The sequence below is a fragment of the Boleophthalmus pectinirostris genome, unplaced genomic scaffold (assembly GCF_026225935.1).
Source record: "Boleophthalmus pectinirostris isolate CB_2022bp ecotype Guang Dong unplaced genomic scaffold, ASM2622593v1 HiC_scaffold_9, whole genome shotgun sequence".
In the NCBI taxonomy this organism is placed as follows: Eukaryota; Metazoa; Chordata; class Actinopteri; order Gobiiformes; family Gobiidae; genus Boleophthalmus; species Boleophthalmus pectinirostris.
This window is the reverse complement of record NW_026571541.1, coordinates 20,182,994-20,204,343: the sequence shown is the minus strand read 5'-3', so window position 1 is coordinate 20,204,343 and position 21,350 is coordinate 20,182,994. Positions and strand designations below refer to the sequence as shown.

The window sequence follows — 21,350 nt, the reverse complement described above, 5'->3', positions numbered from 1 at the left end:
CCTCTCAGGAACTTCTCATCATGTGAACCTACATGTTAAAGTTAGAGGATTATCCTCTTCAAAGGAGAAAAAGACAAAAGACAAGCATATGCATTTTAAAAAGCAGCTGTATTCGACTATAAAGGCATTTCTAATCCAGTGTCTCTAAGCTGTTTTCTTTATTTTCAGTGTAAAAAGCCTAGACTATAGAAAAAAAAAGTAGTACACCCAAAATAACATCTCATAAGAAAACAATGAACCAAATACCCATTCACCAGGCAATTCAATTAAAATAAACACCATTTAATTTCCCTCAAAAGATAGATATTTCCATATACATATACATTTATATATTTATTCTGAAGGCAGTTGGTCTTGGCCAAACAAATTGACCTATTCTTGGCCATATCAATATCTGAATAACATTTGAAAACAACTAGAATGGAAATATGAAGCACAGTAAAATACCACTGGCCAGAAGAAATATCTCATTTTGTGTAAGGGAATAGTCTATCAAGGCAGTGTGACACACGCACACAAACGTCCTCCAAAACAAGTGCATAGACACATCATAAAACTACAAAAAAACACTCATTATCACCGTCAGTTTCCCTTTGCCTGTCTCCTCCATATACAGCACCTCTAATACAGCAGTTAGGGTCTAGGTTATTTTTTCACAAACTGGTATTTGCTGTCCAAAGTTGCTCTTTGATCAATGGCATCTCAGGTGCTGGTGCATCTTGTGTGCTTTCCTTTCTCCATTTCACCTGGTAACCTTTCTGTACATTTCCAAGTTTTGTAGCAGTTCTGTAGCAGTGGTTGATTTTAGAAAATGCAATAAAAATCAGTTGAAAATCACAGCATGCCAGCATATTGTTCTTACAGTAAATATGGTCATACATGATCCCTGAATAGAAAAACCTGATTAAAGTCGGCCTTATAACAAAAAAAATGAATTGCAAAAATTTTGAGCAAGACATTTTTATGCCGAATGTACATTTCAACAAATGGAAAAGGAAGCTGTGCCTATTGCTCTATGGCCTGAATTGTTGTTTTAATCATCAAAAGCACAAGAGGAACTTACAAAACAAGGACATGTGGCATTGCCGGTGCAGTATTGGTGAATGCTGAGGAAGTGCCCCGAGATACTGTTTACATGAAGTGATTTTGCATGATATAGTACACATAAGCATTGGTCTGCTCACATGTGTTTGTGGAACAGAGCATCATCAAGTTTGAGTGTCCAAGAGAAAATGAGACATTCCTGGGCTCCTCGGGAAGGCGCAATGAAGATGGATTTCAAAAGCCCGGAACTGCATTTTATCTCACTCTCCGTTACACCTGACGCCACAATTACGTGCCTCTCTTTTGTAGCTCCTGAATAAAAGCTAGGAAAAATTCAAGAAACTTTAGTAATCTTATTTTTTTCTGTTTTACATAATGGCTTAAAAACTCACCTCCAATGATCTCTTCTTTAACCTTCTGCAATTCTTTTCGCACCTCTTCTAGGATCTCCTAAAAATAGAAACAATAGAGGAACATTACACCATGTTATTATTGGTATATCAGATTTGAAGCTTCTGGACACATACCTGTTTCAGTTTTTCTAATTCAGAGTCATCAAAACCACCACCTGAGTCATTGTTGCCTAATGGCTTTGGTCTAAAATCAAACAAAAAAAGTTTTGAAGTTAGTTTGAGAAACTAAAAAGATGAATGGCTTCTGCTTAACTCTACCACAAGCAACCACCATCACAAGGAAGAAGACAACTTGATTATCCATTAGAAATGATGGGCAGCAATAAATAAATACTTTTTATATTTGAAATATTAAATATATATATATATATATATATATATATATATATATATATATATATATATATATATATATATATATATATATATATATATATATATATATATATATATATATATATACACATACACATATATATATATATATATAGATAGATATAGATAGGTAGATATAGATAGATATAGATATATATATGTATAGAGAGAGAGTATTATGTGGTATAAAAAACATTATTGCCCATCACTGCTAGAAACAGTAAATCCACATATTCATTTCTTTAGTTTTTTAAGATACTACATTAGTCACGAGTCAAGAGTTGGTCATTTGCACCAGAAACCATCTATACAGAAATGTTGAGTGTGAGGTGAGTCATGGTAGCAGTTCTTTTTCAGCCTAATCCCTACAGGCGCATGCCATTCCCTTCACCATTAGAGGGAGCTATCTGCTGCAGAATAGAATAGCCCAGCAGGTTACAGCCCTGTGCAAACCTGAGGAGGGAGAAAGCCAAAGGAACTGAGGTATGAGTGACGCAACAATGGGAATACCTGGAACTTTGGGAAACGGAGTCCATGTTCTTGCTGATGGAGTTATTCCTGTTAGTAAGACATAGACTGTGTGCTTAGAAAGGTGAAGGGAGTGGTGAGGCCCTGGCCCATTGGGTAACATCACACAAGACCAGATAAAAAAAAAGACAGCTGTTTTTGACACCCACCTGATCGTTGAAGATTTCTCCCAAGGTCTTCTGACCGTTGAGTCTGTATGTATGTAGATTTTATTAGACACATATCTGGAATAAACAAACCCATCCACATTTTTTGAAATGCATTATTGGTTCTCACCATTTAGACTGGGAGATTCTGAATCATCCTATAAAATCAAACACATGAAGTTAATGATGTTCTTTGCAAACATGTAAATCCAAAGCAGAAAAATGTAACTCCTACGTTATTTTCTTGTTTTTTCACAGGTGCCTTCTCTCCAGCATTTGCAGCTTTTCTCCTAAAAAAGATAACCAAAAAATGTGTAATAGAAGCCAGCTTGGTGTGTTGGCATTTGTATATTTCTTCTGTTTGGTAGTATAACTCACCTTCGTGCTAAGATGGCGCTCATCTCACCCATCAGATCTCCTCCTCCTCCTCCACCAATTGAAGAGTTGCTGCTGCGACTGGCATCACCTCGGCCTGTTGATACCGGTGATGAATCCTCCTGCTGAAAGAGAGAGAAGACACATGATTATAATTAAGATTTTAAAAAATCCTAAGAAAACACCAAGTTACAAGGTATGATCAGCATAAACTCAGTAAGAATATACATTGCTCATTACAAGTGAAAAAAATATATATATATTGCTCCCATTATTGATAAACTGACCTTTGAAACTCTCCGTAGCTTGGCTCCTGCTAAAGCTGCTGCCAAGCCTCCCCCTCCTCCCAGTCCACCCCCCCCTCCACCACCGCCAGAGGGCAGCGGTGGAGGAGGTGGGATTCCCCCTACAGGAGGGGGTCCTGGGGGCGGAGGAATGCCCCCAGAGGGTGCTGCAGGTGGGCCTGGTGGTGGAGGGGGGCTGGAGGGGCAGGAGGTGCAGGGGGGGCAGGTGGTGGGGCAGGAGCTGCTGGGGCCATGGGTGGAGGTGGAGGGGCTGGAGGAGCCATGACTAAAAAAAGAGAGAGGACAATATTTACTTTATGTACAAATAAGATATATTTTAGAGAGTAAATATTTATTTATTTATTTATTTATAACGATATCCCCTTGAGATGTAACATCTCGTTTGCAAGGGGTTACTCAACACAATAACAAAAAAATAGCAATTACAGAATAAATAGTAATTACATTTATGAGCTTTTAACCTGCTATGGTGACAGGGACAAGCATTTTTTTGCCACTTTTGGTGAGTTTTAGTACTAAAACAACAAAAACTGTTGGCTGCGTCTGTCACATGTACATACTGACCAATCTAAGTATGCATTATTAGCCATGTGCATGCTTACACAACTGATAATCATTACTAAGATTAAAAGCATTCTGTGAAAGGGTGTCATTACAAGATACAGACTGAATATTGACCGTAATGGGTCAGAACTATTTTTTCTGACCTGCAGCTGCTTGTCTCTCTCTTTCCAACATCTCTCTCTCCAGTCTCTCCCTTTCTTGACGTTCACGCTCTTGTCTCTCTCTCTCCTGTCTCTCTCTCTCCAGGCGCTCCTGCTCCAATCGTTGTTGCTCCAATCTGAAGATACAAAACACAATGTCACCAAGGTTCTCAACTAAACTATCATAAATAAAAATATCCAGACACACAAAAAATAACATATTAAGACAAAGTTAAGATTAACTTTACAGGCTTAAGTGACACATACATTTACTCAATTATAAACAACTTAATTCACATGATTTAGTGGAATTTATGCAATTTAATTAATGAACATCTGGTCAGCCCACAGCTGGATAAGGTGGCCTAATTCAAGCTGAATCACTTTGCCTCTGTCCAATCTCCCTTTTTAACACATCTCCCACAACTGGTCAATGTAAAACACTAAAACAGTATTATTAGCTGTCACAAGACTGAAGTAAAGTAATATTGTAAAGATTAAGTTCAAACAATTAACCCACTCAAAGGTTACACGTTAGGTTAAAATGAGGTTTTGAAATTGCGTGCAACTAAATTTAAACTGCAATTTAACTGCATGTCATTTAAACCATACACATGTAATTATATCAATACCGCTTTTCTATTAATAGTCACTAAAGAGGGTTTAAAGCACAAGTAAAGAAAGGGGGCAGAACGCACGTGCCATCTGCTTGACCAATCAAGTCTCATCCTGCAAATGATCTGCTAGTCTAAATAAGATTAAAAGGTTAATGCCAAGTATATGGCTGGTACCACCACACAGTCTCTGCAGAAAGATAGTGGGGACGTTACTTAAAGGACCTCTAAACACCAAAATCACATTTTTTTCTACGGAGTAGCTGTGTAAATAGGTCTTAAAATGGAAATGTATATCTATCCCTGGCCTTATTTTGGCATTTAGTGCATATTTGTTAAAAATCTGACTTGTGGGTCTGACTGTGTCTGTAACAGCCTCTTTAGGATCAACTACGGCCAGTACATTTGAATTTTCGGGTTGGACTAACAGCAGCCAATGAGTCAGATGCAGGGTTATTACGTGACAAGCACAGCCACTGTCGGTCTACGGGTGGTATTTGAGGAGACCCTCTCAACCCTGCCCCTACCAGCCACAGTTGCTCACTGCTATGTCCCGTCCGTGTCCGTGTCTGGAGAAAAGGGAAATGATGTGATTCAAGCACAAATGTCTGCTTTGTTTCACAGTCTGGAACAGACCGATCTAGGCCATGTTGGATTGTTGTGGCTGTCACTTGGCTGTCAATCATCGCCCCAGAGCCGGCCCACACAGCTCCCCCCAACCTGCCCGGCACCGCACACTCTGGATGATTTTTCTGATTTTGCTTAGGGGCGGAGTAAAGCTTCGGGAGAGTGTTTAATGACTCTTTAATATGCATGTAATCTAATATGAAAGTCTATTTTGACTGTCAGAAATGTTTAAGCCACTGGAGCTAAGTGCCGTCAGACAAATGGCATAATAAATCTACATGTGTGAGATGTAGAAAATGTTACAGACAAATTACAATTTTGTTGTTAAAATAATTGCAACCAATGGATACCTATACTATGATCCATCAAATTGGTGAAACAGGCTGTACAATCAATACTACCTTCGTTGTTGTTCAATCTCCTCTTGAGATGGCCCATTTGCCACTGCTCGAGGAAGTGTTGCATAACCTGACAAATACAAACAAAAAAATTTGTATCAGCCACCAGATCATTACAACCACTCAAATACATAAAGGCAGACAATCCCCTGAGTTGTCAAATACGATTACACGTCAACAATTTCTGACTGAGTCATATGAAAATGTCAGTTGTTGGACATAAATGAATAACTGAGTGCCAAACTTCTTAATAAACTATTAGTCTTTAAGTGATATCACCTAGTCATTTGAACTAAGTCAAAAACGTGAGAGGTGTGAAAAACCTTTAAAAAGTCACATCATAAAGAGACCACAGGGTTGTTTGCTCACTAACTCAATACAGATCTAGTTAAGCTTTATTCCACTGCGTTGTTATCCAAGTTTAAATATTACTATACCTGCATCTGCCATGGAGTTAAGCACGTCAAGAGCATGGGCCATGCCATTGGCAAATAAAGCCGCATCTTCCTTGCTACCGAAGTTGAGCCCCCAGACTTGTCGAGCATCCCGCCATTGGTGAAAGTTAGGTGTGGCTTGGTTATACTTTAAACCTTTTACTATTGGACAGTTTATTACCACCTGCAAGCATAAGAAAACAAAATGTAATGTAATGAAAAGCACAGAAGTATGTTGACTTTGTTGTGGTATACCTAAGAATACAAAATGCATTTAACAAGTACCGCCACCACCACAATAAATGAAGTGAAATAATGTAAACTTTTTATGTGGTTTTAAAAGAATGAGCAGTTGTAATATGTCAATAGTAAAATATTTTGCGGCACAACTAATATTATTAAAATAACAGCTTATAATTAAACATAAGGGTAAGCACAATTATTATTCCAGCCTGTAGGGTGAGCAAAGCCCACCAAACGGAAGGAAAAAAATAGTTTTGGTTTGTAGGGGGAGCCTGAAAGTGCTGAGACATCACTTGGTGTCTGGATTCCACAGAGTTGGGGCAGCAGAGCACAGGATAACACACACAAAGAGGACAAACAAGTTCTAACCCAGTTCTTTGATTAATTTTTTGAAAAAGAAAAATAGAACAGTCTCCAATTGGACATTTGAATGATGGTGGTTTTTAAATTACTTGTTTTGCATTTTTATAGTTGCGCATTTTCCATCCATGTCTCAAATAACACACAGTGAATGAACACTAGGTCACAGGAAATGGTTGACAAGGCAAACTATCGCACAGGAAAAGCAATCCACTCTAAAAAGGCATCCCAAGGGAGCTATTTCAGGCCTAAATGTTTAAACAATTATAAACTGAGGCTGCAGGGGGGATATCGTCATGGTCCCACCCAAAGTGAATACTTAAATCAGCCTTTTATCATCTACTGACTCAACTTGTTCAATTAGTTATAATCATCATGTTGACTTCTTAAGGTTCTCTCAGAGTAGAATAGAAGTGTCTGTGTTGATTTAAAACAGTTTTTAGTAATAGCCAAATCCAACAATACTTGACTTTCATATTATCTGCTATTTTGCCAAAATTTCCAAATTTCAAACTTCATTGAAGGCAATACCCATTTGAAGAACTAAATTTTACAATTTAAAGAATAAATGCTATCCATCAATTTCCATAACCATCAAAAGTAAAAAGCATCATTCTGTGACAAAATGAGGCTGCTGCACGCTGTCTTTTCTCACCAAAAAAGCAAAGCAGTGCTGTTCTAAAGCCTTGCATGTGTACAAAAATGTATGCATTAGGACATGATTTTGTTTAAAAGGTTTGTGAGAGCTACGGACATTAGACAGTTTATCATATCTACTTCCTCTTTCCCCAGTGTGAAAGTAATATACCCTAGCTTTAATTATTTACACCTAGGTCTGATAATTACTATATTGACTTATCAATAAATAAAAGCTTTAATAATATTTTTTTTATAGCTATGACTCATTACAGATGCAACCTAAATACCTGAGTGTCTCGTTCTGCTATTTATTTATTGCAGCTCATGACTTTTTAACAATATTGTACATTTAGAATAGTTTTTGTGGTTTAAATCTGCTCTTGGGTGTCTTGTGTCAGTGGTATAAATAAGTTGTAATATTATCATTTACTGATTATATTTATTTCAGCAATATATCACACTTCAAAATTTGTTATTGAGACAGGCCTACTTACACCTCAGAGGCTGCACCTGGTCCAGCTGCAACTGTAGCGTCAGAACGGTTTTATGGTGTGACATGGACTTATAGAATACTGTGGTGTTGAGGTCACCACCTTTGAAAGGTGCATGCATGAGACTGCCTATTCACAACTCCCTGTTGGCTGGCACCACCTTGGCCGGCACGACTCCACCTCCGCCACCACTGCACTGCACTGCACACCCTGGAGTCTGAGCTCCCTTCGTTACTTTTAATTATTTGAAATTCCTCTGGCTACTGAACTAGCACTGCACCGCATCAGTCTGAGTATGGGTCACTGATGTTGACCATATCCCCAAAATAATATAAAAGATGAATTACATCATATGTAGAAAAGAAATGTAGCCCAAAGCTGACATACCTGCTGGTCTGTCTGCATCTTTCGTCCCACTATCCTGAAGGCATTGTTGGTTGGGTTGTGATAGATCTGAACTCTGCTAAAAGCCTGTGGTCCAGTACCTGCAGGAAGCCACTTCTTATTGCCATCATCATAGATCATCACAGTGGCCCGAGCCTGGCAAATACTTGACTCACTAAAAAAAGAGAAATATACAAAATTACTACACATAATAAAGGCATAATGAGGCATTGTGAGTGCTTTATTTTTACTAAAACTATTAAAAGAATGCCATTATATTTCAAACAAGTTACTGGGCAGTAGACATAAAAGAATGAGGCAACAAAGGCAGGAAGCTGTGTCTTGGTCCAGTTGATACAATTTCTTCCCTTGCATACAACCCTGATGGCATTATTCATACTAGCTTCAAATTTGAACAACACCACTGGAGAGAGATAAGCTGTTTTATATATTACAATAAACAATTCAGAAAGATTAAGGGACAGTTTGTTTGTTGCTGTTTGCTTTGGGTTCTTTGTGGAGTGGGTAAGACTGTTTTTAGTAGCAGGGTAACTATGGCCGTTGACATGTGCTAGCCTAGCACCAGCGACCAAATACAAGGACTAGATGGAATATTTTTTAAAAAGTGTCTCCACACATCTCCAACACTGTAGCTAACTAGGAAATGAGGTCCTACATACAAAATTCTGGTTTGTCCCTCTAACATGAAGATCCTAAAATGACTGAATAAGGTGATGCAAAAAAGGAAAACATGAGAATACCAATTCCTGCTATTCTATGCTATGCTATTCAAAGGATGCAGCTGAGTTTATAAACTATATTTCCCCCCTTACCCCTCCTCTCCTCATCTAACCCCTTGCATTGCCTATAGTCCCATAATCCACCTCTCCCCCTCCCTCCATCTGTCCCACCCATGATACAATCTGCTTCCTGTGACACAGCTCCACAGGCACCACCCAATTCCTGTTGCCCAGGCTGCCTAATAAGGAATGTCTCTCCTAAAAAAGAAAAAAAATTCAATATGCACAGGTCTCAGATGCTCAAACTTAAGCTTTCAATTTTATGTATATTGTAGTTATTAAATGTTTCAGGCAACAAGACAATGGACAATGTGCAGCTTCTAGTCAGATTGACATTGTATGATATTTTAATATGATCTGAAGCAACATCATTTGCTTGAACACATAAGTCAATTGTAAAGCCAAATGACCATTCCACTAGAATACACACTATACTATAATTCATACTTTTTGTAGTAGTGTCAAAAAATTTTGTCACATGCTGCAACACATTATTTATAATTATAAATGACAACTTAGAACATACAGACATGAATTACAGGAGGTGAGGTTATACCTATAACCTGGGAAAACACGGCTGATGTGTAGACCAGGGGAAGCATATTGGATAAGGAGGAGGGGACAGACATAGGACTGGGAAACAGATGCATTTTTAATGATAGTGAAAGCGAGGACTCAAAGTGAGACTGAGAGTAAGCGGTTGCATTATTGATACAACTACGGACACCGAGACCTTAAAAGCATGTGTGCGGCACACAAGGACAGCACAGCCACGCACCTGTCAACCTGCCCGCATAGTTCACTGAGCTAGGTCCTCTGGGTAGAAGCTCCCTCCTAGGGTCCTACTAGGGAAGCTCAAAATTTTTGAATAAACCAAGACAGGCGCAGTTATAAACCATCTATTCTGGTCATTCTTTTGGACCACTAGCCAAGAGTAAGAGCTGATGGAACCAAGCTAAGACCGCAGTATTGCCCTAAGAGGGTTTTTCATGACCACAAATAGGTCAGAAGCTGATGCTCTGGGTGGATTTTATAAAACAACCTTTACAGGAAGAGAACTGCTGGCCAATATGATGTGAATATGAAGCTGAAAACTGAGAATGTAAATTAATAATACACTCTGAAGTATTGTTAAGGGCTTCTTCATCCCTGTGCAGTGCTGGTCAGTGAGGGGTTAACAGGAAACCGCACTGCAAGGCTGGAGCACTTAGACATGTCTGTATAAGGCTGTGCGCTAAGTGCTGGCAAGTACAGTCAGGCCCAGTGGCTGTGTGTCCTCCCTCTGCTGGTGTGTACCTGACCCTCCCACCACACTCTTCTCTCACTAAAATAAACCGTAAGAACAGACTCTCAAAATATCAAATACAAGATGCTCATCACTCAGTGATTCTTTGGATACAATCCATATGACCGTAAATATCACTTCACATTGTTACAGCAAACCAAGCATTTATCAGTGGATCTTTAGAAATTTTACATTTACATAGAAAGGGAGTTCAATATACAGCACATTCCATTGTAACTACTATGACGACTTTGCTATAAGACTTGTGCTGATGCTTTTTGTTTGATGCTGAATCCGATTGCCCACTAACTGCAGAGAAACAGTATTAGAAGATAAATAATGTTGATACCAAAGACATACAATACTGTATTATAATGAGGAAGTTACTATTATTCAAAATCAACTTTTAAGTGTGTTTAATCATGTTATAGTTATTTCCCCTTGCCATTTAAAGTGTCATTCTGTAATCGCTTATTTTCAAGACGCCATTTTGTTGATCATCTTTCACAGGATTTGGCAACATTTTTTGGTACAAAAAACTGTTGATTGCTAGCGTGATCCGCAGCTGTCCAAAGGAGATCTTTTTAAATGTTCAAATAACAATGATCCACAGGTGTCATAGATTATAACTATATCAGACAAAAGCAAATGATGTCTTCTTTAACAATATTTATGGGTTAGGTTTGGTTAACGTTTAACAGAAACTGTATCACTAAACCACAGGCTGGCTGGACAAATAATGTCACGTTTGTTAACCTTCAATTGAAGTGAAAAGAAGAAGCGATCCACAACAAAGAGACAATTGAAAAATCCAAGTCTAAACAAGAACAAGAGAGGTATCAAATGAATTGTGGGAAATAAAAACACTGTTGACTCAGACAAGTGTGGGAAAATTTAGAAGAGCATTCAAAATTATATTTGAATAAAGTCATTTCCCAACATATAAAATCCTTGCATTTTTACAGAGTACATCACCATGACTGTGAAATTAAGAGTATTGTTAAAGAAAGCAATATTGACTGTCCTTTCTCATCTGATGCATGTTGAAGCAGGCCAAGCCAAAGCAGTCACACATGTGCTTGCTGCGGGCTACTGCTTTCCGACAACATAAGTCAGCAACAATTACAGACATCTATCTCAACTCTTCTGCATGTATCTGTTTAAAACTTTAATTTGTAACTTCATAGCCAACTTCTGCACAAGAGTGTCTTCCCTGCTTAAAAAAAAAAAACTCCTTGCATTCTTTCTGTGCTTACTCATTCTTTGTCTGGCACTGTTAGTTGAGTTGTGGGAAACACATGTTCAAAACCCATTCATTCTCCAGCAGGCCGAACACTTCACAGGAATGCTTCCCTGGTGTCAGTCATGTGCATGTGGCAGGGGCAAATCAGGCACTTTCAGTACCCTTATTTGGAAGGAACTCACCTCTGCGTGCTTTTCTCTCTGCTCAATTCCTTTTACAGGTTGGAGCACATCCCCCAACAGACTATGAGCCTGCTTTGGTGAATGAAAAAAAAAATCTACTCAGCTGTTCTGACTTGCACACTCTTCTGCCTTGGAGCATGATGATGTAGAAAAATCAAGTGTGTCAAGACAAAGACACAGCTGGGGGAAGGGCAAAAAAAATTACTATTATTGACACTGATCATAATGCATTTATAAAACAAAATATATATATGAAAATGGCAGTGGACATACATAAAACAAACCAAAAAAAGTAATACAGGGGACTCCATTATACATAATAAATAGAAATAATGTATTCTGTTTGTTATATTATGGGCATAATGGCAGGAATGAGTGATCAGTATGACAAAAACAAACAACCTTTTTTTCCTGACTATAATTTTCAAGACAATGATGTTATTGTCTTATAAAAAAGTGCTGAAAATATAAACTTCATAATACATTTTATGAGGAGTTTAAATAATGGAAAATCAACACATTAAACATTTATCCATGACCCTCTCTGACCCTCAACATCTGGAATGAAGCCAATCCACGGAGGCTTTGAACAAGTCAATCAGAAAATTAATATTAATACAAAAATTTAATAACTCTATTATTACTCTACGTGGCTTAGCTTTTGAACATGCATGTAAAAATAATTGTTTAAAATAATCAGAATTTTAATAATGACCTGTTTTGTTTTTATTATAAATCATTACCATTATCAATCAGTACTAGAATAACTACTTTGATTTGTGTGCGCCAAATAGACACTGTAGACCAAAAAAAACAAAACAAAACAAAAAGAACATTAACAATCCCTTTGTTAAGTTTGTATAAAGACATGCATTTGACATCTGACATAACGGTTTTACAAAGTGGAATCCATTATGCACCATTAGACAGTGACCTCCTCTAATGCTGACCATACAATACATCACTACTGCTCTAAAACCCTCAGGGGTCTTTGGCCTGACCAATCCAGGTGACCAAGGCAACAGCAGGACTATAAACATCCCACACACAATTACAAATTTCAAGATTATTTGATTAATCATTAACAGTGCTATACAGGTCTCAGGTTGCAGTTTAATAATTTACGCTTCAGAAAGCAAAAATTAAAAATGTTAGCCTTTCTGTGCACTGAGCTTGCATCTTCTCCCCATGTCTGAGCAGTTTCATCCAGGTTTACCAAATACCCCATTACCCATACATTCAAATAAAGCAAAACTACATGTAAAGTGTGTGTGTGTGTTTTTTTATCTAGCATTTTAAGTCACATTAAATGCACTTTTTTGTTCATAAAGTTTTTTTGATTTTATAAAGCTGGTCACCTCAGTGGTAAACTATGATCTACAAAATTTTTGGTATGCCATAATCAGTGCGTATATTTGGTATACGACCGTAACAAAGCGCTCTCCAGGATTTATCAAAAGTGACGTGAGCGCACAGTGGACTGGGTCTGAGCGTTTCTGTCCTGCCCTCACGCGTGCCGGGTTCCAAGGTGCAAGCTTCAGAAGTACAGCATAGACCCAGTCCAGGAAGTCAGATCTTGTTCTGAGAGGCCTCTGTGCGATGGTTCTAGGTGGAGAAAGCGAAACCAGTGCACAGTGGACTAGGTTCGGGTGGGTTGGCTGTCCTGTCCTTTATGCTGTAAACCTGGGAGTGAGGCCATTTCAAACATGAATATTTTGGGGCATTCAAATGATGCGGGTTTTCATCTGCTACATTTATCACCAGCTGCTCGTGGACACAATAGGGTTGGAGCGCTACACACACATTCATAAATGCCTCGCGTCCCCTCTTGTATGCAAATATACAATCAAATATACACCCAAATTTATACTGAAATATTAATAAATGAGGGTCAAACTGAATTCCTGGTACCACTGACAGCATCGACAGCATTTGTTAAAGAACATTATTACCTGGTCCCCGAAGGGTTGACCAGGTTTTGTATTCACCCTGTGTGTCTGTCTGTGTGTGTGTCTGTCCACCCGCGATAATTCAGCCATTTATGGACCGATTGTCACCAAATTTGGTACATGGGTCAAGCCCCCATGCCCAATGCCACAAAAAAAAAAAAAGATTGGTAATGATCTGAGGTCATTTGAGGTCACACGGGTCAATTGAAAGGTCACACCATTGTAAAGGATAGGCAATTTTGGCAATTTCTAAACCATCTGCAGGCTAAAATATTCACATCAATCATCACACAAGTTGGAACACACATAACCGGGTATGGGATGGGCTCCTCATAAGCTGGCTTCCATGGCGATGAACTGCCCCCACCGATGCCTCATGGGGGACCAGGTTACTATTTCTGATTGCGCTTGTTTAAGCAGTGTAAGATCCAGACTTTTAAACAGGTTCAGCTATGATTAACATCAGCCACCAACAAAGGTAAAAAGAAACAGATAGATTTTTTAGAGAATGCACAATAGAAGGTCTTGTAAGGAAGGCTAATCCACAAAGCATAATGACCCATTTATGAGTATGAGAAGTGGGAGGACCAACTGGGCTAAATTGTTACAGCGGAGGGGGTCACCAAACAAACTTTACAATAAAAGAGTGTTTTAGTAATGAGTGTAGGGTGAGGCTGGCAGCCTGCAGTACACCAGTGTGCAGCAGCACTTGTTAGGATGCAGACTTCTGCCTGCAATGTTTCTTTAGAGTTATTTTTTAATGTGTTTTCAATGCCATGTTTGCAAATCAAGCTAAATCATATTTTTGCTTTTTTCAAAATACTGCAAAGTAGTTTGCAAATATAAACAGTCATCTAGGTTCGTACAAAACTGATACCCAGATACTGATTGAAATGAGTCTCGAGTATCAACAGGTACTAAAACTGAGAAAAGAAAAGTATTGGACCTTTTCCAAAGAATTAAAATCAAAATTAAAATTTAGAATCATTAGAATATAGTAACTGAATCATAAAAGAACAATTTTATGCATTATCTGGGGTATTAAATAAAATAGCTAGAAAAAAACTGTCTGTATAAAACTGTGTGCCATCCCTTTTTGATGAGTTTGTAAAAAAGCACCGCATCTTAATACATTACATCAACAATACATCCCTACTTCCTAGGGATACTTTTTCAGCTCTGAAACTAATACCAATACTATGGGTTTCAGTATCTGCCAACAGTTTTATTACAGTTCAAAGCCCAACCTGGATATTGGCTAAACCGATACCCAATTTAGCCAATTTTCCTGGATTGGCAGCAATATTCAAAACCAGGATTGGTACATCCCTAATTCCAAGTGACTTTAAATTGACGAGCACAGTTAAGTTGAAGAAAACAAATAATTCCTACAATTAATTTGCATCTTCTTCATACGGTGAAGCTCCAGACATAACAAATGCTCATGGAGCAAGTATGTGCAAGCACAGGAGGCCTCATATACTTACTGTTAAAAGACTTGCTCATTTAACAGTTGTTCTTAACAGTTTTATTCGAACTGCTTCAGCTAAAAAGTTTCATGGTTATCCCTCCCAAACACAATACAGTGTTTCGTTACTAAGCATGATAAATAACTACTACAGTGTTGCAGGACATAAGGCCAAAATACCAAACACTTAGTGGAGATAACAATGTTAACGTCACTGGTAAAGCCACAATTCCTTTCGGATGCCGGGACCCAACAAAGACTAAATAGAAGAAAGCCATTTCCTTGCTTTTAAGGCTGATCAATAAAGTGTGTTCCAAGTCTACAAAGTGCGTAGGATTGTACTGCGGCATCAGAGGGCCCTTTTCAGTATTGCTTGCAGGCATGTACAAAAAGAACAGGAAAGTCATTAGACTGTAGACAGTGTTACACAGCACATTACACCTGTCTGCCCAAGCACTCTCAACAGACTTAAGAGAGAAGCCGGGAGCAGCCACACTGCTTCAGTCTCACTAGTCGTTTAGTCAGAGCAACCTCGTCACTGAATCACACAAGAAGTCACAGCTCTAACAATAACACTGACTCATCATGCAGGTGCTGAACTTCCTGTGCCTCAAACAATGGTAAAGACAAGATTTATCAAACGATGAGCACCTTGGAATTCAAACTAATGTGAATTGAATTGTGTTGTTGCTGAACAATAACAGCACAGGGCAGAATCTCAAATTAATTAAATAACTGAAATGACACTATAAAGTGATAATGTTATGTGAGGAGAAAAAGTCTGTTTCCCTTATTTATTACATCGTACTTTTATGGAATTTTTATTTCATGACAATTCCCAAATATTTAACCCATATTTATAAGCAACTACTCCCTCCCTATTTTACAACTAAACAAGTCTTTTTCCACCCTAAAATTTCTAGATACAGAATTGTTGTCATCAGACTCCAAGATTTTTTTTTCACAGAACTATTATAATTGTTGAATTGTGAAAAACTAATTAAGTCTGGACCTATAGTCTTGGACAGTTCAAATGCTGATCCCTTTTCTGACTAAACCTTTCTATATCATATAAACTGTGATGCCAAAACATATAGTAAGTCTTACACTTTTGTAGTGAAGGCACTCCAAAGGAAATATTTGAAATGTGTGTATGTTTTTTTTTCCTGGTGAAAACTGAACTTTTAACCAATCGGCTGCACTTCTATGTCAACATTTACATTCCACAGAGACAATGAGCATTAACGTGGAGCAGCATTCCAGTGTCCACCTATTATCCACAAGGTGACATGAGCCTCAGTCAGTGGAGTGACCATAGAAATATCTAGACAGAGCTTGACCTACAATCATATAAAACACAGAAGAACAAGTAGGCTTAATAGACGAGAGTGGTAAAACGTCTTGTTAATTGTAGGTGTGTCCAAGTTATCAGGTTATCAAGCTGTACAGTATTGCCAAATTAAACTGAAAACATACGCAGGATAAAGGCCTACTATTATCAACTAATTCAAGTATTGTTCAAGACGGAGCATATTGTCACTGAAATTTCATGGTTCAATGAGATAAAGAAACTAGTTACACAGGTTATCACCACTGAAAACGGCACCTTGTTCATGACTCAAGTCTAGATCATACAATGTTATCTACAAGCGTAAGCGGAGAAAAGAAGCACAGAGAAATCCCAGCCCAAAGCACTGGTTTCAGACCATATAATTGCCAACTGCACAGGCTGTAACAGGATGTGGAATTCGTGGACATGCGCTTTCCACGGAGCTATTTAGTTCCTGGTGTAAACCCCAACAGTGCCAATGAGAGAACATGGTAAAAAAAAAAAAAAAAAAGTGCAGGTTTAGTGCGTGCGTGGTTGTGTGGGGTGGCAACTGTGCATGTGGGGCTGCTGGCCTGGCAGAACAGAGCAGGAATTTACCAGTGTTAGCCATACAACTGAACCATTGTCAAAAATAATCCAAACAAACCATCTTTTAAATGGATAATCAACTGTTAAAATGCAGTAATATGCAGTATTAACAATTAAACAGGTGATTTAGGTTACAAAAACAACTCCACTAAAGTTGGGAATGCACAACTAGTCTACATAATGAGCAATAACCTGCTGTGATCCAACCAACTTAACCAAAAAGTGTTTGAAAAAAACGAAACCAGGTTCAAAATCAGCCAAAACAAAGCAAGCACAATATAACACTTGTGCACAAAATGTTTAACTGAGTCCAATACAAAGGTCGCAAAAACCTGCTCCGCAAAATGTCACTAAAGTTGGAACGCCATGAATAACTTCTTCCTAAGTAAAAAGTGGGCAAGTTGTTTTCCGTTGTGTGTGTTTATTCACACCTATGAACTATTCAGTTGTCATCATGTCGTCTTCAGTGGGAAAAATAGTCGACGAAGCGCAAATGTAGCCTGGAAACACAATGAAGATGAAGGGATTTGAGCCGCATTACCCACCTCATTGTTCGGCCAGAGTGGAGGTCGAGTCCGCAAGTGGAACTTTACTGACTTCAGAGCGCAATCCCGTGTTTAAAAGTCAAAATAACGCCATAAAGAATCCTCAAAAACCTGAACACAAATGCATCTAAACCCGCATATGGGGTAGTCGGTAGCGGGATAAAAGAGCACACCTCGTCGATTTCCTGGTTGTATGGAGCTGGAGAGGAGGAGGGAGGGAAACAGGGGGAGTATACAGTAGTGGAGCGGGCTTGTCAACTCCGATCACTATCCCTGTGGTTTGTGCTTTCTACGCGCAAAAAAGGTGCAGTCAAAAAGATAAATGCCTCCACGAAAAATACAAACGTCTTCTCTTGTTGTTGTTGAGGGAAGACAGTTTATTGCGGCTTTTAAGAGAGTAAAGCTGTGCGCCCTCGCCAGACTTTTCGCCTCTCGGTCGCTCGGTAGGTCGATGTAATTCACGGGAGCCCTGTGGCCCAACCCGCCAGCTTCAAAGTAGCCTACAATCCCATGGTGCGTTTGAGTGCACCGCTACGCTACGACACACTACTTAAGTAATAGATCCACAATAAACCACCAATCCCAAATGTGGACTACTAGTACGAAATGATAAAATAAAGCTACATAAAGCCAAAGAAAACATCTGACAACATTTCGCATGAGACAGTACTGTTAGACGAGTAGAGTAAAGTGGTGGAATTTGTATTTTTCAGCTTGCACTTCAAAGCAGCATTTATCCAAACCAAAGTCCAGGCCAAGGCGCATGCCCAGTAAACTTTTGGTTTACTTAATTAGGTCTACTTTGGCCAGCCAACAAGAATCCCCTCAGTAATATGAAGAAAACTGTATAAAGAAAGTTATGTGTCAGAGCACATAACCTATAGCAGACATAACGATAAGAAATGCCAGGCTATGTTGACTTAAATCATCAATGTGGACCATAGTTCAATCCACATTTTAATCTTAAAAGCAAAAATAAATAAATAAAAATAAAATAAAATAAAATAAACAACACCAAGGGCACAACTAAAGTAAAATATTTCCAGTATTTTTTCGGTGATCACTTCAGTTAACATTTGTAGTCACATTATGTATCAGTTTTCTTGTCAGAAAATGTAAACTCAAGTGCTCAGCCTTCCTAATGGGAACAGCAGTGGTCGAGAGGATGAGAAAGGAATGCATTACGTCTATGGCATGTGTAAACATCCAGAAAGCTAATATGCCTTGGTCTCACCACTGCACAGACTGATAGACAAGCTGCTGACTGCTCTCGGCAACTGCAAGAGCCTGATATTATTGTACCCCCTCTTCTAAATTCACTGTATTACATTCTGTGGTTACTGGATAGCCTAATGGCTATAGAAACCTTGCTGGGAAATAGGTTTTTGAACATATTCTACAGAATATGTTTGTGTGCCCCTGCTGCCTTAGTCCTTTTTGCACTTTTTAATAGAAAGATGAACAGTAAAACACTAAGCTGTCAAAAGTCTTGATAATGCAACTTTATGCTTAATAGTTAAATAAATAGTTAAATGATATGGTCCAAATATGACTAGTTTACAGTTCTTTAGTCAAAGGTGCATTGTGTAACTTTTCCTGTGGAGGGTCTGTCAGTTGCTTTTCTCTGTGAAGATGTTATTGGTTTGTCTCAAATGTTTCACAGTATGGCATTAAACCTTTCTATCTTCATGGAGACCAAACCAGACCAAGTTACAGGTCAGATCTGTGGAGTGGTGAACCCACTCAGAGTCAGAATATCTGTTTTTCTAGGTATTTTTGAACTATAAAACCATCTGTAATTTAATAAATACAAAAGTAGAGCTGTTTGATGCCATACTGTTTAACATTCCCGGCAGAGCAGTAGCATGTCCATACAGTAGAAATGAGCAGGCCCCCAAACAAAAAGTTAAGTAGTGCACCTTTGTTTGGCAAAAGGGGGTATTCATAGCCAGGCCTTGTGAATTGTGAACCGCACAGAAGTTTAACCACACAGAGGTAACACATGCTAGAAAAATATGTATAGGCCTATGTAAATTTGAATTGCAAGTTCACTGCGAATTCTAAATTATGCATTTTTTTCTTTAATGTATTCTTATTTAACCAGTCCCAGGAGTGCTACTCTCCAGCCTACTTAGACTTATGACTTCTGTCCTGACTACTTTTTGTTGGACCCAGTTTTGTAGTGCATTCATTTTCCACAAGATGGCACTGGCAGCAAAGATTTTCGCGAAGTCAGCCATGGTCAGAACTTTCTATTCTACATGCAATATTTTGATTGATGGTTACGCATTCTCTTCACACGTTTTCTAAATTGTTTATGCTGTTACAACATTGTAACGAAAATAAGAAAAGTCTTGTTACCTTGTATGTTTGTCATCTTGAGTTTGAGTATTTTTCCTTTTACTGTTCTTTTAACTACGCTACTTACAAGTCTTTGTCCGTGTAAGGGTAAATAGACCTAATGGTTTTGTAATTTAAAAATAAAATCTAGAATGTTTGTGTTAAAGATACAATGTGTAACTTTTCTAGAAGAAGTCCGCAACCCTATTTGTTTCCACGGAGACATTTGCTTTGGTTTAAATAGTCCACAGTATGGTAATAAACCTGTCTTTCATTTATTCAACTACAGGTGTTGTTTATTGCTCAGAAATATCTTTAAAAACATCCAATTTAACTGTAAGTGGGATCGCCTCTCCACAAATCTAATCTGTAATTTGGCTTGCAAGCCTCCATGGAGATAGGTCGTAACATTACGAATCGTAACATTTATGGCCATACTGTGGAAAATTCTGGACACATGTCCACGGAGATAAGAAAGTGAAGGACCTTCTACCAGACAAGTTACACAGTACAGTTCTTTAAATAAATGTATCGGATGGTCGTACAGAGGTTGTTTGTAAATAGTCTTAGGCCCAAATCTGAACCCTGTGTGTTGTGACAGCTTCTCACTTCAAAGGTGACTGATGTGTATCCGTGCGCACGCACCTGCTGGCGGCGCGCACCCTCAGCCCTGCTCCGCTGAAGGTTCTGGTGAAAACAAACTGCGGCGAGGGTCCGATTTCCGAGGCCAATCGATGGACTGCCGCTGCGGTATCGCGTTGCCTAGGGGCTCGAGTGTCGATGCATAGCCGATTGCTATCATAATCACACTTCCCCCCACTTATCGTTTAGCTGCTGAATAAAACATCTGGCTTCCTGCTCCTGAATCTGGTCACAAACTCTTGAGGGATGGATGGCTTTCCTCGAGTCGAGTGTCTTTGAAATTAGAAAAGTAAAAGAACTAAAGTTTAGTTCTGCGTTAAAAATGAACTCAATATTTGCGCAGGACAAATCAGAGCCGCTGGGGTCACCGTCTCACAAACTTTCTTACGACCGTATTTTGTTCTTATATTCCAACCTTCTGGCCATGTCTTAATTATTCTTTTTACGTGTAACCTGAGCGTGACACACTAACAATTAAGTGGTAAATTATTCCAAATCAAAACACAGAGGGACGACAATTAAAGTAAAGCACACCAAAATCATGACAAAAAGACATTTCATACCACTCCATGACCCAGCAGAACTAGGCCTTCGAAGCGAGATGTGGCCACACACACACAGGTTCTAGTCTTCGGCACTGGGCAGGCTAAGGTTATCAGTAAAACAAAAACATATCACTGAAGAGGCATTAATAAAATCTTTAAGATTTGATCAACATGTTCATGTTGATATGATAAATAATCAAACACTAAATTTGATCACACCACGAGTCCTGTCCTATTAATTAAACTTCTATATTAGCAAGGTTAGATGCCAACCATAACGGGAGTAAGGTGAGCCCTGCTGTTAGCTATTAGGACAATTAACAAAGTGGTCAGGAGGGGCCTCCCAAATGAGG

The 21,350-nt window shown here is 38.7% G+C and overlaps 1 protein-coding gene across 1 annotated transcript; it reads right to left on the bottom strand.

Moving 5' to 3' along the window:
- Nucleotides 1-89: 89 nt before the first annotated feature.
- Nucleotides 90-20,558, bottom strand: vaspb (vasodilator stimulated phosphoprotein b). Its single transcript, XM_055147931.1, is given in 15 exon segments — nucleotides 90-1,367; nucleotides 1,437-1,494; nucleotides 1,572-1,641; nucleotides 2,343-2,390; nucleotides 2,510-2,552; nucleotides 2,637-2,664; nucleotides 2,742-2,796; nucleotides 2,885-3,006; nucleotides 3,169-3,371; nucleotides 3,374-3,451; nucleotides 3,894-4,027; nucleotides 5,533-5,599; nucleotides 5,967-6,147; nucleotides 8,084-8,255; nucleotides 20,456-20,558. Coding segments are annotated over 14 exon segments (1,260 nt in total). The 5' UTR covers nucleotides 8,222-8,255; nucleotides 20,456-20,558; the 3' UTR covers nucleotides 90-1,332.
- Nucleotides 20,559-21,350: the final 792 nt, after the last annotated feature.